The sequence below is a fragment of the Coptis chinensis genome, chromosome 3 (genome assembly GCF_015680905.1).
Source record: "Coptis chinensis isolate HL-2020 chromosome 3, ASM1568090v1, whole genome shotgun sequence".
NCBI lineage: Eukaryota > Viridiplantae > Streptophyta > Magnoliopsida > Ranunculales > Ranunculaceae > Coptis > Coptis chinensis.
In genome coordinates, this window is record NC_141458.1 from 111936649 (window position 1) to 111953517 (window position 16869).

The following is a 16869-nucleotide window of genomic DNA, read 5'->3' on the forward strand; positions in this document are numbered from 1 at the left end:
AAACCATAAAGTGAATATGCTATTCAATGCCAAATACTTAAACACCATACGAATTATTGCTTATTAACATATTTCGGTTTATTTCTAATAAATATATGTTCTGATCGATGATTTGAAAATTAGTGTGAGAAAATTTATAAGCACGCAAAATATTAAATTTAATTTGAAAATTTGTGTGAGAGAATTTGTAAGCACGCAAAATATTAAATTTAATTTGAAAATTTGTGTGAGAGAATTTATAAGCACGCAAAATATTAAATTTGAAAATTTGTGAGCACGCAAAACATATAATATATCCTTGGTGTACGCGGGTCCAAAATCTAGTCTTAATCTACAACTAAGTTTTAGGGGCTTTGATGTTTTGGTAGGTGGTCCTTTTACCAATACTTTTATGATTTTTATCACAGATATACCACAATGAATGAAGGGTTCCCAGTCCCTAAATTTGACATATGGGAACCATTAAGATTTGACACATTAAAGATTTTAGATTTGGACGTTTCTCTTGTAGAAATGGCCTCCTAAACATATACAAACATCTTCACAAAATTAAGCCGACTACAATTTCTAGATTTAACCTTGCTGCCCTAATAAACAAAACTTTTAGCTCGTGTAAATTGCGTTATGTGGTACACTGGGTGCGGACTGCGGAGTACTTCTTTCACAATTTCACTCTAGTCTACCAGACCGGACCAGAATTTCAGTTTTCACGCGTTAAATAATTTGACCCCTGATTTCTTCACACGGTCAAACGAGGCTACTTATTCCACTCCCCGAGTAGTCACTCTCCACCAAAATGAAATGGATTCGTTCCGACATGCTCAGGTACACTCGTCCCATGTTAAGCACGGGCGCGTATCGCAACACCTCGAACATGACCATAACTCCATTTGATAAATATAAAACCCAATAAACAATCAAAGAGCATCTACAAAATAGACAGAGATAAATTTAGCGCAATGTCCAAAACATCCCCAGATTAAAAGTTTTATATACTCTCTCTCTCTCATTCTCAACTCTTCTTAACAGTTAACACCTCCATTTCAATATCTTTTGACCTCCCCCGTCTCTATTTCTTTCAAGACTCCAGAACCATCAACAACCCCTTCTTGGACAGATTCAAGATTCAAGAAACACAATGGTGGAGAGAGAGAGAGAGAAAAAGAAGATGCTATCAGGGTTTCTACACATGGTTTTCTTGATTGGTGCAGCTGTTTTTGCGACGTTATGGATTCCACGAGTTAATGGAGATGTTAATAATATTCAGCCTCAGGTGCAACAACGACACAGAAATGCATACGTGGCGATGATGTATATGGGGACACCAAGAGATTATGAGTTCTACGTAGCGACACGTGTGATGCTAAGATCTTTAACGAAACTTAAGGTTAATGCTGATGTCGTTGTCATTGCTTCCATTGATGTTCCTCTTAACTGGGTTCGCACTATGTAAGTTGAATCAATCCATACGTTTTTTGTTTTTTTGTTTAATCTTTTTCTCTCTCTAGAGTCTAGATTTTTGGGTTTGAGTTTTTTAGATCATGTGGGCCCCGGTACTACACAGAGGTTTTGTCTTTTTAGGTCTAAGATATACTGACAAAAGTTTGATGGACGGTTCATATTACTTCCGCTTTTCTATTTTTTCTTGATGCACCCCACTTTAATTGTACTACTTTCGTGCAACGGTCCTTGAAAACAGAGTTGAGCACATGTTGCCTTTCGCTTTCAATGCAGGAACTTTAATAGAAAAATAAGCGTTTTTTAGGCTAGGGATTATTGACTTTAAGACTTATTTTTAGTCGACACTCTGATATTGCAAAACTTTGACCAAATGAAGAGACATTTTTAGTTAAGTTCATCAAGATATTTATGCTACTCATTTTACTATTTTGGTGATATATGACTGTCATATATGATATTAACATATGCTTCCTTCTATGGATATTGGCTATTTTGGTGAAATACTCTTCACAAAATATTTAGTTTGCTGCCTAACGCATCAATAATTGAGCTTTTGAAAGTGGTTTCATTATTTAATCGGAAATGGCATTTGCAATTTTTTTTATTCATATTGTCAATAGATGTTTTGTGGATATACTTTGGCTCTTTGTTTACTCAATCCCTTAAGGATATACTTTGTTTATTATCGGGGAAAAAAAGAGAGGATATGCTTTGTGGAAACCATTTGCACTATGTAGCCAACTCACAATGTGCTTTTCCTGCTTGTATTCCTCTATCGAACATGTATTCGAGACTATTATAAGTTCCTGCAGTCAAGAGTTTTAAGTTAGTATAATCAACCAATTGCTTATGTGGTGCCAGGGAAAAGGAAGATGGAGCAAAGGTAGTAAGGGTCCAGAACTTGAATAACCCTTACATGAAACAGGACAACTTTAACAACAGATTCAAGTTAACACTAAACAAGCTTTATGCATGGACCCTCACTCAATATGATCGGGTTGTCATGCTTGACTCGGACAATCTTTTCCTCCAAAAGACTGATGAGCTGTTCCAGTGTGGACAGTTTTGTGCTGCCTTCATCAATCCTTGCATTTTTCACACTGGCCTCTTTGCATTGCAGGTAGATACCCTAATCCTCTTTTAGCAAGGATAAAATATAACTTCTTTTACTCTAGCCAAAATCAAGGTTGATAAATCCCATACACGGCAATAGTTTCCACATCTTTAAAATTTGTCAACTTTACAATATATATGAACTTTTGCTTAATATCTTGCAGCCATCAATGGAAGTGTTCAAAGACATGCTTCATGAATTAGAAATTGGACGTGAGAACCCTGATGGTGCAGACCAGGGCTTTCTTACTAGCTACTTTTCAGACTTGCTTGACCAGCCATTGTTTCATCCACCACTCAATGGTACCAAACTAAAGGGAACCTACAGACTTCCTTTAGGATACCAGATGGATGCTTCGTATTATTGTAAGTACAAAAATGCTTTTGAAGGGCTTTCTCTGTATGTAAATTCACGATTGTGTCATTTGAGGATATATAATAATGACATATTTTTTTGTGAACATACCAGATCTGCAACTTAGGTGGAGCATACCTTGTGGGCCTAACAGCGTGATCACCTTCCCAAGTGCACCGTGGTTGAAGCCATGGTATTGGTGGTCTTGGCCTGTACTGCCACTGGGACTCTGGTGGCATGAGCAACGTCATCAAACAATCGGGTGCGCATTATCATCCTTAATATGATAGCCATAGTTGCTGTCGTGTCATTGTCCTTATCGTATTTTAGGCTGTGACATCAGTTATCCGTGATAAGTCTATTATAATGATAATTTGACATTTGAACTAGGAGAACGACAAGAGGCAAGAGAGTAACAAAAGTTGTGATAGAAAATTCAAGTTGCCTTAACTACAACTCTGTCGACTATTATTCTTTGTCAACTCTTATGGGTTAGATCTGGGCCAGCCTAATTTCATATCAGAGATGTGGAAACTACTTGCATGTATGGGATTTATCAACTTGTCAATGTCAAAGAGTCATGTGGGGTGGTGGGGATGTCATACAAGTTCTATTATATTAAGAGCTTTAGTTCAGATTCTTAATTATTGTTTATTTGGCCATTTGTTAATCTTCCTGAACAGGTATGGCTCTGAGCTACCCGTGGTTTTGATCCAGTCAGTAATTTACCTAATAGTAATTGCAGTGACTCGGCTGGCACGACCCAACCTGTCCAAGCTGTATTATCGACAACAAGACAAAAACTTCTTCTTTCTACAAACAGGACTTAAGATGACAGCCATATGGTCGGTCATAGCCACGTACATAATACCATTCTTTATAATCCCTCGGACAGTACACCCATTGCTGGGATGGATGCTGTATCTGCTTGGTTCATCGGCATTAGCTTCAATTGTGATTAATACATTTATGCTACCTGCACTTCATGTATTAATGCCATGGCTGGGCATTTCTGGTACACTTCTCGTCATGGCATACCCTTGGTACTCTAATGGGATCGTTCGAGCACTTTCAGTGTTCTTCTACGCCTTCTGTTGTGCACCAGTACTATGGGGTTCCCTAATGAAAATTATGGCAAGTTTAAATGTCTCACTTGAAAAGGAAACCTTTCTGCCCAGATTGGGAGAATCACCACAGCTTCCTGGATTCAATAAGCTGTACTGAACAATTCGCATGCTCACCACAGGGGCGGCATATGAAGGTGAGGAGATCAGACACTTCCTCTCACAATTCCTATGGAACCAGTGAGGCAATTTTGGCCTTCTTGTGTACCCATTCGATGTACTCAAAGAAATTCATGTTTGATATATAATACAAACAGAAACAAGTCATTCTTTTGTTCTATTCTGATAAAATAGATCTTTAGTGAAGAAACAATACAAAATCCAGGCCAAGAAGGAAACAAACATCATAGTGCATGCATTTGAGGCATCCCTACTATGAAGGCACCCATCAAGCGCTCAGCATGTGCTCCCATCTAAAGGGCCACACAAAAAAGTGATATTGTTGAGGGAGGTCCTCACTCGAGCAGGATGCTCGTTACAACGGAATAGGAGAGGGAATATTTGATCATTCTCTGAATTTGCAGAAAAAACTCATTAATATTTGTTACTCAAAAGCTTAACTTACTAGTTAATAGTCCTATACCCCCTCCTCAGTCTTTTGTACTAGCATTTTTTGATGTATGATTGCAAATAGTTAATTGTACAAATTACAAAGTAAAAGAATATATCTTTTTTTGGTAGGCAAGTAAAAGAATATATCGAAGAGTGATAGCAATACTTCGTGCAAAAAGTATATTCTTCTCAGAAAGAGGAAGTTGGTAGGAATGTAGGATTTCATTTCCTGTTATTACCATATATGTACGAGTTGGTAACTGTTACAAACAACTCTGCACACATGTATAAACAGAGTACAAAACCAATCAAAGTTCATTCGTTTTGGTAGGTAAGGAAGATTTTGAATCATACTTGCACTGGTAAAACCTCTTGGTCAGCAAGTTCTTCCACGAAAAAATCCAAGTCCTCCAGTGGCCCTTGTCGTAACTTTTCTTGAAGTTCTAAATTCTTAGGAAGAACAAGCTCAACTTCTTTCCCTGACATGGAGAAGTATCTCTCTAGTACCATCTGATTCCAGGTCACAAACGAAAACACAAAATAACTAACTAAGACATCAACATTTTCCAAGGTTACAAAAGCAATATCAAGAGATTGACATGATTTTGCCTTACCATAGCAGCGTAGGCGTCGATCTTCCCTTGGCGAGAAGACTTCTTAAGTCCCCTGAAAAAGAGTTAATGGAGTTAGGTGGAATTGTATAAAATGCATTTTCATTCAAACTACAATCTACAATGGTGGTTCAAACTACAATCCCAAGGGAAACACGCTTAAGGCTTCTGAGTCTAAGTTTGGTGCGATCGGGATCCACAATGTCACTGAAAGCACATGGACACAAAGATTATAGAGAATGGAAACAGAGTACAATCCAGGCATGGGATTGCAATAAGGGCAATCGGATAATGCATATCAAATTGTGAATGCTAGCATAATAAGCAGTCAGAACACCGGTGGACCTAAATATTCAGCAAAACTAATTCTGAGTAGCAAGACGGACTCAATGATAGAGCCTTTTCCCTCTTTGCAGCTACACTTTGTCGTGGAGTCCTCACCAATCAACAAGCATATTCAACCTTCCGTAAAAGTACTGCACACTGTAAATTAACGGAAAACTCAACCAGCTTGGACATTCTACTGACAATGGGTCTGCACCATGACTTAGAAGCTTTTCATATGAAATAAACTTAATGTTTAGTTGTCTGCCCAACATAATTGCATCCAAGAACACATGGAAAGCATTTACAAAGGTAAGAAACTTATAATTGCCCAACAATGAAATTTTTGGGAGAAGGTTCCCAAACTCCAGAACACACGAAAGAAAGTGGACATGAATTAAATGGAAAGGAAAGAAATGACAAAATTTTGGCTAACAGAAAGACTTCAGTAACAACAATGCTTAACCTGAGACTTGAACACAGTTCAGAAAGATATAAAAGAAAATGGAAAATGGAAAATTCCAGTAAATTGAATATGAAAGCAACATTTAAGAATGTCGAGTTCAGGATAATTACAGTAATTATTGTGTCTGAAAAAGATTTAAAAAAAAAAATCTGACATCAATCTATGTTGACATGTAAGTCATCAGCTACACAATCAGAACCAATATTTTTTTTTCCTACTCAGTATATCAGAACCACTCCTTGTTGCTGGGTCTTAAAGTAAACAATGAGTAGGAACAAGAAGCCATTCCAAAACTCAATTGGAAGCATGTTCGTTTATGCTAAACTCGAAAATGTGTGACCATAATGACGACTACTTTATTCTGTGTCCTCACTAGTCAATATGTCAAAAGCACAATCAGACAGAGTATATCTGTGTTTATTTCATAAAGAGCAGATCTAACACGATAACGAAGAGGATGAATATCTTAAGTAATAACACAGCCAACTACGGATGAAAATACAACTCGATTGATGCAATCAAGTAACTATAAAAAGATGAAGCGGTGCATTTTAGAAAATTACACATCGATCATATAACTAAGGGCCTCAGCTGATGTCCCATGCTCATTTTGCAGGTATACTCTCCAACCCCTACAAATCCAAGAAAAGACTGGAATCAATATACCATGTCTAACATAAGTTAATCAAGACAGCACTAAACGAAAGTAAAAAATAATAATGAAAACTACCCCGTAAGTCCATAACTATTATGTCAATCAGTGTGTCTGTGTCCTTTGGGTGTACATCTGTTCCATTTACCTTTCATGCTACTGAATGTATGTGGGTTCATGCAAGAAATCAAGCTACGTATCAAAATATTGAACTCCACCATCTCCACAGTTGAGTCAAATGGAGCAATATAAGTAGAGACCGACTTGTTTCCATGAAATAAGGGTGCTCCTTTGGGGTTAAAAACCTAGAGGACTTTCCACACTTGTCAAGAGGTTAATATATCCAAGAGCAAGTCCCCAAGGTGGCAAATAGAAACTCGCTGAATAAAATGAGTTTTACAGAACAAACATAAGTTATAAAAGATATATGTAGCACACCTTGTATTCAACAATCACAGAGGGGAAATCAAGGGACACAGAACAACACTTGACCCAGCATGAACACCCTACATGTGCCAAAGTGCCAAACTCAGAAACATCTTTAGAAATCTGAAAATGCATATATTCACGAGTCCCTTTCTTTCACAATAAGTTAGCATCACTATTTACTAATCACAACAATGTGGCAGACTCTGGAACTTGCTTAAATTGTGATTCTTTAGTGTGATGAAGCTTGAGGAGAAGGATGTACTATTTTACTCCCTTTTATAATATGCATGCAGGAGTTTATTTTTCATAGAGAAAATCAGGATCAAATTTAATGGCTGGCATTGTAAATATAATATCTTAATTTTATCTACACAAAAAATAAACATTTATCTGCATATGCAACAAAATCACCTCTCTGCAGCTCTAACTGCAAACCTTCCAGCAATACTTCGAACAATATTTGACTGTGTCGTCTCATTCCCATCACTTGATTTAGGCAGCCCAATAATAAATTCATCAACCTCCTACAATTTACTATACATATATTAAATTACAAAAAACGGACTCAATCAATCAAACAACAGCAAACTAATAAATTACCTCTTTTTCGGCAATCTCCATTAGTTTAAGGTCAAACTTTTGCCCTCTTAACTCCAAAACCTTAAAACAGTTCAAAGTAAAGTCAAATTCTATTCGACAAAAAGTTAGTTAGTTAGTTAGTTATTACCGTTAGAGGTCGAATTGAGTAGCCTTTACTAAGAGCAATACCAGTACGAGACATTCCCAAATCTACCCCTAGGCTGAAACCACCTCGCCAGTTTGAATTCTGTTTTCTACGGAGGGCATTTGGTGGAATGTCGTCTAGTGAAAGTGAAAGGTTTATGTTTTTATGTTTTTTGTGGTGGGTAATTGCTTGGATTGAACACTGGGGCAGTTGCTGCACAAACACCATTTGCCGTTCAATTGTCCTTGTTTTTTTTTAAGGTTTAATCCATTATTTGTTTGGTACTACTAGATTTTGCCCGTGCCCTCCCCTAAGCCCAACCAAAGCCCACCCAGCAGAAACCGACTAAAAAAGCCCAACTTCCCTACTACTCTTGTTGCCCCTTATTATCCTGTCCACACTCCACACCCCATAAGCTTTTAGATCCGCCACATCTTCATCATAAGCATATCCAAAAGTTAGGAATTGTTTTTGAGGGCCCACTTTTTCCTAATGGAGGGGTTCTAAAGACATATTTTATCTTGACACGTAAACAAACTCAAAATTGTTAGGGCATTTATAAGTTTCGGATTAGACTAATATTTTATAGATATAATCTCCCAACTATTCTAAATATTTTCACAAATAATCAAAAAAATCAAAAATTTCAAAACTTGCCAAATGTAGTTAACAATTTACAAATTTTAGTTAATTGTAGACTATTCATTTTCACTATTTTTGATACTAAGTTTATAAATTTTTTATTTTTTTTATTATTTGTTACAATGTTTATAATAGTTAGGAGATCATATCTAAAAAATATTAGCCTAATCCAAAACTTATAACTTTTCTAACAATTTTGAGTTTGTTTACGTGGCAAGATAAAATATGTCTCTAGAACCCCTCCCTTTCTTCTAACTAGCCATTTGGCCCGGCCCATGGTCGGACTTGTTACATAGATAGCTAATGACTCGTAAGCCTAAAATTCACTTGAATAAATAATATATGTATATTGATAGCTAAGAATTCATTGCATATTTTTTGTTTGAAGGATTCATGTTTTTCTAATTTTTTTTTAAGGATTTTGACGAAGTGTTTTATTTATATTTTTAGGTTATTATTGTCCTAAATAACAATTCTTATCACTCACCTATATAATACAACGCAACAATCAAGAAATATGACACTTACTTTGAAAAATAAAAAATTACAATAGAGCAAAGATGCATTTAGTTATTACTTTTTCTTTAATCTCAAATTGCCTGTGTTGTGCTTAAATTGGTGTCATCTTGGTTGAGAATAGTGTTCTATATTGAAAATTTAATAGTGTCATATATTAAAATCATGATTGAAAATCATGACCAAAAAAATCAAGATAATTGATTTGACACTAAAATCATACACATTATATTACATTTGATATTTTCTACAAACAACAAATTATCTACAATGACCAAAATAGATAGTGGATGTACATAAATATTATTCAGTTCAACTAAATTTCTACAATCCCAATGTAATCAAAACACTTCCCTGCAAACCTGTTCAAGCATGGATTAAGATGGCTCATTCCTCATTTTTAAAATTTACTTAAACATCATGCCCAAGATACCTTCCCTCATTACGACAACGACTTCAATGATATGTGCTTCTCAAGTGGCGTAGTATCGGTATTCCTTTCAAACTATTTGGTCGCCATTGATGCGCACGCCTATATACAGTGAAACTTGCTAGCATTTCTTTTATCCCTTTTATAATCAAACTACAATATATATTCACAATTAGAATAAACATAATAAGCAATGAGATAAATGTGTGAAAAAAAATTGTAAAAAGAAATATCATGTTGGAATAAATCAAAATAACAATTATATTGCTTGAAGATCGTGCAAACCTGCAAGGCCGACAACGGTATTATTTACATTAGTTCTCAAACACATGTTGCTTTCAAACAAACTTAAGAAAATATTAAAACACGATAATTTGTGTCTCAAAGGGCCTCACCAATATACAGTTTGTAGTAACTTCTCGGCATTCTCGCTATTTGATATAATGCACTCAAGTTTCTTATTGTGTTTAGTGTTTGTCTCCACCATAACCACGAACTACACTTTCAAATAGAAATGAAACTTCGCAATATTTCTTCATCTCCACAGCAATACAATGAGAAACGTACAAATTTAGAACACCAAGTCACCGAAAGCAAGTGTCAAAATACAAAAGCTAAAGCAATCAAGTTATGAATGTGAAACTTTAATAGTAAAAAAACACTCTGAGTTTGACTTTTTCTTTAACTATCTATCTATCTATAAGATGAGTTGATCTCCATATACTATTATCAAGAAATCAAGTTCTACATAAGAATCACTACACCAAAATAGGATATTAGTAACGTTCACTTTTTTTTAATTCCTAACAGTTTTTTACCGTAAGAAAGTTCCTTTCGATGTATTACCGTTAGAAATCATGATAAAGCGTAACAATAATTTTTTATTATAATTGAGTTAATTTGTAATGTTTTTAGTAAGTTTTCTTACGAAAAATAAGCGCTACTGACTTGTGAATTATACGAGAAAAAACAAAAGAATTAGAAATTTGGGAATTTAGAAAAAAAAAACTCGCGCTATTCTAAGTCCCAATTATTTGCAACTCTCTTTCAACTATTTTAACTAAGTAGCAAAGAAACTCCATTTCATCGATTCTCTCCCTCTATCTCAAATCTGTTTCGACCTCTCTCAAATCTATCTTAATAATCTCTCAAATCTCATTCATTTTCATTGTGCTCTATCACAGTCTCGCTATTGTTTGCTGCTGCCACCGTAAGGACGCCTCCCCTTTCCTCTTCCTTTCAATTACCTAGAGTTTGCTAATTGTTCAGTACCACTTACTTCTCTCTCACTTTTTTACTCCATTGTGATGTAGGGATTGCTCAGTCTGATTAAGTCCAAGTTCAGTTCGAGTTGGTGCAAAAAGGTACGATTTTTAATTTTAACTTGGGTGTGTTCTTCGAGTGAAACTACTATCTTGTAGTCTGATTTTTTTAGGATTCTAATTATGCGCATGGTTTTTTTAATTTTGTTACTTTTTTAATAACCATAAGCTCTATTGTAAAACCTAAATTGTTTATGTACAATGAAACTAGTTTGGATTAGGATATAAAAATTTAAATGTTGTAACTTTTTGTCTCAAAGTCGATTGGTGTATATGTATATTTATCGTTTTTTACACTATTGGTGTTAGTGACAGTAATTTGTTGCCATGAATTTACTTATTTATTGTTTTTGTTATTGCCCAAGCATATTAGTTGATTTGGTAAATATGGATTTGCGGATGAAACTTTCCGAGGAAAAGAAATCCAAGCATGGTATGATGAGTATATTCTTCTGTGTACAAACTTTGATTTGGGATTGCGATTCTCCTATTCTGTAATAATTGTAGGTATTATATTTTGTTGTTGGACTATTCCCACCATATGGGTTGTTAGCTTGTTATTAGGTGTTTGCCTACCCCATCTTATACCGAAGACCCCTTGGTATTCCTTATGTTTTTCTTGGGCACCTCTAGTGAAGTGGTAGTTAACATGGTACTAGAGTACGTGGTAGATCTTGAGAGGATCGGATGTGCGTTATGATATGTGTTTGGCGGATTTGGTGAAAGGAAGGTCTTGTGTGGTGTACTGCCCTCCATTTATTTGTATATATTACTACTTCTCTCTTGTGTGCTATTCATTTTAATATTCTAAGTTTGTCTTAATTGTCACTAGACAGGTACAAGGTAGTATTGCTTGGGAAGCTTTCAGTTCCAATATTGTTTGGGTTGCTGCAGGAAATGGTACGCAAGTTTTCTTAATCATTAGAATACTAATTTAATTATCATGTTTAATTATTTGGTTCTTTGTAATTTATGCATCATGTATAAGTATTTATTGGTAGTACGAGTGTCACCTGGGTACATAATTGATGAATCCTAGGAGATTGTTGGAACTTGGAATCGCCAAACGCAAAAATATTCTCTCAAAAATTTGTTCTTTCCAATGGACTAAAATACTTTTTTTTTCCCTAGGTAGTCTAGGATTCTAGGAGTATCTCTTTATTGTATTTTCTCCAACCAAATGCATCTTTAGCTAATTTATAGGAGCCTATGTTTTCAACAACATCTTGCAACATCAAATGGTTACGAGGATATCACACTTTTCCTTATTCAAGAAGGTGTGGATGTTAACATTTCAGGTAAGCCTTTACGTGTTGAACTAAATGTTATTCTATCCCTCTAGGTCAGTATTATTCTTATGGTTTGTTTGGTGTCTTTTGGAAGTGATACATCAGGAGTAAGCTGTCTTGCAGTAACTTGCCTTCAGCAGAGGTGAATTCATACATCCATCTGTAATCAAGTTTATAGTTTACATCCATTTTTGTTTATTTTTCATACCTTTTAGACTTTTTAGAAGCTTGCGTAGCATTTGACCTTAATGTGGGGTGCTTTTAACATGCAAGTCACAGTTTGTAGTCACTTGGCTTTTTTGGCGACACTTTCGGATAAAGGTAAATATTGTTCCTATTGCTCTTACATGGCTGTCCAAGCCCGGATAAAGGAGGGAGGATGGTGGTGCCTTGGACTCATCTCTTCCAATCTATAGATTTTAATTTATTTGATATTTTGGATCATGAAATTGGTATTTCTAGTATGCGTTACTTAAATGTGTTTCGTCGTCACAGGATGGCCTGAAGTCTATTCAAGTTGCAGCTCAAAGAAGCAATCGCCATTTCGCCACTTGTTGAAGTTCTTTTACAAGTGACATCTCCTATTCAAGTTATTTCCAACTGGAGTATTGATGGAATCATTGAGCATATGCAATCTGATGGCCACAAAGATCAGGTTTTTGATATGCTCATTATTCTTTATAGCTTCATATATTTGTTAGTTTTTTTTATTAATTTTGTTGAATTGATTGTGCAGGAAAGACCAAATGTGAAAGAAGCTGATGTGCAAGAGATTGCCAGAGCGCAAAAGCAAGAAATGCCTGAGGTACTGCTACTATATTTATTTCATTGCATTTTATTTTTCTTGTTTACAATGTTAGTACTGCCTTGCAGTTATATATTAACTCGCATGAATGTTTCCTTGCTGATATGCTCGGGTGATATTATACAAGGCTTCCTTGCTGCTGCTTTTGGCAAGTACTTACGCCGGAAACTTCTAGTACGAGATCGAACTGAAATTTATGAACTACCAGCTCCTAATCCAACGTCTAATCGATAGTCACCTTTCAAACCAAAGAGAGTTGTGAACAGATTCAACTACCATCTTTCACCTGGTGGTTTTATGATTAATTTCAATGACGAAGCATCCTCCCAAATCAAACCAAAGGAGCAACTTGAGCATGGTGTGATTTCTATTTTAATTGGACCCTTGCTTTTTATTTTGTCTCGGTCGATCAGAAGAGCATAATATCTTCCAAAATTCAATCCATGCCGCAAAAACTCAAAGCTTCTTAAGGAACTTCCCCAACCTTTGGGTTGATAACAAAAGCTTAAGTCAGAGTTTGTAAGATAGAAGGTACCACCGGCTTCCCCTTCTCAAGCAATTACTTAGACGAAACCAACCTTTGCAATTGGAGTTGGAAGGTTTGTTCTTCATAATATTGACCACTCACCAATGATTCCCACGAAAGCAAACCCCATTACTGAAGTGATGGAAACGGTTTGAATCCCTCGTGACAGTCTCTCTCTCAATTATTTACTAACACAAAAAAAACCCAAAATATAATATATTCAACAAAATCGGCAGATCTACAATGTCCAAACCACGCAAGAAGTAATAGAGAAGACACCAAATAATTATGTGGTTTTGAGTTTCTTCTTGTTATTGATGTCTGCCATGAATGTTTATTTTTGTTACATATATATAATTGAGTTCGGTTAGCAAATATATATGCAGTTAGAGACGCTTTTATTTGACCTTCTCTTTTTATAACTTTCTACCCAAAATGTATATGGTTTAATTACAATTAATATAAGCTATAGTTGTTAATGCAGACCTTAGATCCCAGCAATGCAGCTTTACTCTCTAATAAGAGTCTTTGTTAGGTCCGGTTAGGACAAGCTGACCATGCTTTAGTTGATGCCAAGGCATGTAGAGCTCTGAAGCCAGAATGGGAAAAAGGTTGCTACAGAGAAGGTGCACCTTTACGCTTATTGCAAATAAGAATTTTCTCTCTTCTTTGGCCGATCATTGAACTGCATATTCAATTGGCTTTTCTATGCAGGTCTGGGACTTTAGCTCACATCTAAATGCTTTAGCAGAGACAGAAGTAGAAGTAAGCACAGGAGACTCTAGCTCATTTTCTATGGATTCGTTAATGAAGTTTGGCGGGCACAAAGATGAAGGTTTTGATCTAGACTGGAGTTCTATGGTTCATGGAAGGCTTGTATCAGGTAATATTATACAATGTTTGTTTTTGTATCTTTTTCTTTTGTTCACTTTGGTCAAATAATAGATCTATTCGAGGGTCTTGTTGTATATTTGAAGTGATAGATCTCTGTTTGGTGATGTATTGGAATGTAGATGGAGAGCAATAACAGGAGACCTAGCACTTAATGAAATAAGGTAAGGTCCTTTGTTTGGTTTTCTTTCGTTTCATATGTGACAAGTCTATGCGGATGTTGGAATATTTGTGAGTTTTGTTTTGGAAGATGGGTTCTTACATATGAGTAGTGTGAATGTATGGTGTATATATATTCGAAGTGTGATATCTCTGGTTGGAACTAATAGAGGTGTATAACACTGATAGAAGTGGAAGTGATGTATATATTGTTTTCATTTTAATTTTGGTATATAATTTATAGTGTCCTTTTGATTCGAGGATTGGTTATTTTACTTAACTGGCATTGGTCGAGATGGTTAAGTAGCCGGTTCTACAAATCAATATATATTTGAGTAGTTGGGTTTACGACCGAGGTATGAGGTTTTAATATATTGTATATTATTTGATTTTCAGGTTATGACAGGTTTTATGTCTATAAAATGTTGAAAATACAGAGGAGACTCTGTCGAATTTTTTTTGTCTTTCGTCAAGGTATCTAACAAGGTTATAGGGTTTTGGGGTGATACATAAACTTTCATGTCTATATTATGCTTCTATTGCTACTAGTCTGCTACCATACTCTATTTTCTGAATTCTGTAGTTTGAGTATAAGGAGCTATTACCTAAGAATAAGATATAAGTATATATATATATATATATTTGTTCTCTACTTGCCTGACTCCTTTTTATTTATTTCTATTGGTGTCTACGATGAAAGAGACTTTTCTGATGATACCATCCCAAAATCATCCCTTGATGCTTACAACTATTAAAGGTGGGAGTTCTATACAAATGATGTGAGAGCTTGAGTATAAGGACAAGTCCTATTGATTTGGAAAACAATGTGTATTTCATTTGTGGCAAATCCTATTTATGAAAAGATATTTTGGTGATGTTATTTTAATAAAAGATTATGTGATTGGATTTACTTGTGAGACTTTTTGTTTATGTTATGGATGATTGTAGAATACCCAATAAGTTGGGGTATCTTTATGCAGGTTCAGTAGTCTCCCAAAAATGGTGGTTTTGGGGAATTTTTATATTTTTTTTACATATGAAATAGTTTTGTAACGGTGGAAAACCGTAACTAAGCTTTGTAATGAGTAACACTTTCAAAGCAACAAAACCGTTACCAAAAGAAAATTCACCGTTACAAATTTTATAAATCAGTAACACAAAAAAGTGTTAACACAAAAAAGCGTTACTAATTTTATAAAACCGTTACTATTGTTAGAAAAGAGTAACGGTCAAAAAGCGTTGCTAACTCTATAAAACCGTTACCGTTGTTAAAAAAGAGTAACACATTTGAGCAAATAAAACCGTTAGTAAATATTTTTAGTTACGGAAAAAACCGTTACAATAAATAATTATGTAACGGTTTTAAACCGTTACGAATATTAATAAAGAATTAGAAACGCCAAAACTGTGATGCAAAAAAACCGTTACAAATATTTTTAGTAACGGTTTTTTATCGTTAGGGATGTCCTGTTTTGGTATAGTGAATAGACATGTTATATAGCATTGTCCATTGGTTTTCATCTATTACCGCCCTTTACATAAGTCAAGATCAGTGTGCACGTTCATATACATTCATTCCGCTAAGACTAAGACAACCAACCATTCGCATATTAAATTTCAAGTAACATATATATAGCAGCAAGCCAGTAACAATGTAGTAATTTGAAAAAAAAAAATATTATAATAATCCGTAATGCATAATGAAAGCAAGCTAACAATGGAAGTATGGACTATTTTATTTTGGTAAATAATAACAGTCTAAGCTGCTGTAACGCCCGTATTTAAAATACGTAATTATTTATTAATTAATTAATTTAATTATTTATATAAAATTCGCTGGATTGGATTTGGAATATGTGGGCCTGATTTCTGGGCCCGAGTCTGTATTGGGCTTGGGTTTCAAACCCAAGTATATAATCACATTTTTCTAGAGAATAGGGTTCTGAGAAAAAAAATATAATAAAAATGGAGGCAGCTTGTTTGCTCGAGCGTTGGAGCGCGACGACTCGGACTAGGAGGAATTCGTCGAGCTGTTAATTAAGGTGAGTAGTTAGTTTTTCTACTTCACGTGTATACGGAAACAGCCTTAATGTTCAATGTTTTTCACTCATTTTTACTGTTCGTTCTTCCTCGTCGTTTGTCGTTATTGTTAAACTATGTTGAAAACTTTGAAATCGACATTTAACCGCCGGGTTTGATTGGGCCTGTTAATGGCGTCGTCGCGAGCCCAAGATAAGGAAATTGTCCTGCCTTACTGCCTTATTGTTGTTTGAACTTTTTTCTGTTGCGGTGGGTTTGTATTGGTTGATGTCGGGGTCAAATGCTTGATGATTGGTTATTGACGGTGGTGTGGGTGTTGTTGGAAGACTCGAAGAAGTCGTTAATGGAGGCGCCAGCCCATAGAAATCGTCCATGTATACTGCTTGAACTTTTAAGTACATTTAATATGTTGTGTGTTGGTTGGATGATGTTGGGTGG

At 35.3% G+C, this 16869-nt stretch overlaps 2 protein-coding genes across 2 annotated transcripts; one reads left to right on the top strand and one right to left on the bottom strand.

Moving 5' to 3' along the window:
- Positions 1-788: 788 nt before the first annotated feature.
- Positions 789-4331, top strand: LOC147513019 (putative glucuronosyltransferase PGSIP8). The gene is made up of 5 exons (XM_086596012.1): positions 789-1449; positions 2323-2581; positions 2739-2940; positions 3044-3191; positions 3613-4331. The coding sequence occupies exons 1-5, from the start codon at positions 1139-1141 to the stop codon at positions 4151-4153; spliced, it is 1461 nt and encodes a 486-aa protein (XP_086452138.1). The 5' UTR covers positions 789-1138; the 3' UTR covers positions 4154-4331.
- A 428-nt stretch (positions 4332-4759) lies between these two features.
- LOC147513020 (Polynucleotidyl transferase, ribonuclease H-like superfamily protein) lies at positions 4760-8080 on the bottom strand. Its single transcript, XM_086596013.1, has 6 exons — positions 7815-8080; positions 7688-7747; positions 7499-7611; positions 6570-6638; positions 5220-5271; positions 4760-5115 (listed from the first exon to the last, which is right to left on the bottom strand). Exons 1-6 carry the CDS (start codon positions 8037-8039, stop codon positions 4954-4956), a joined length of 681 nt encoding a protein of 226 aa, XP_086452139.1. The 5' UTR covers positions 8040-8080; the 3' UTR covers positions 4760-4953.
- Positions 8081-16869: the final 8789 nt, after the last annotated feature.

What these genes read in the sequence shown, in the direction of transcription:
- LOC147513019 (XM_086596012.1), top strand. Translation starts at nt 1,139, where the DNA reads ATGGTGGAGAGAGAGAGAGAGAAAAAGAAGATGCTATCAGGGTTTCTA. An exon ending in CTTAACTGGGTTCGCACTAT is followed by an intron (nt 1,450 to 2,322) that starts GTAAGTTGAATC and finishes ATGTGGTGCCAG; the next exon opens with GGAAAAGGAAGATGGAGCAA. An exon ending in CAACGTCATCAAACAATCGG is followed by an intron (nt 3,192 to 3,612) that starts GTGCGCATTATC and finishes CTTCCTGAACAG; the next exon opens with GTATGGCTCTGAGCTACCCG.
- LOC147513020 (XM_086596013.1), bottom strand. Translation starts at nt 8,039, where the DNA reads ATGGTGTTTGTGCAGCAACTGCCCCAGTGTTCAATCCAAGCAATTACC. An exon ending in CTTAGTTATATGATCGATGT is followed by an intron (nt 5,272 to 6,569) that starts GTAATTTTCTAA and finishes ACTCTTTTTCAG; the next exon opens with GGGACTTAAGAAGTCTTCTC. An exon ending in TCGACGCCTACGCTGCTATG is followed by an intron (nt 5,116 to 5,219) that starts GTAAGGCAAAAT and finishes ACCTGGAATCAG; the next exon opens with ATGGTACTAGAGAGATACTT.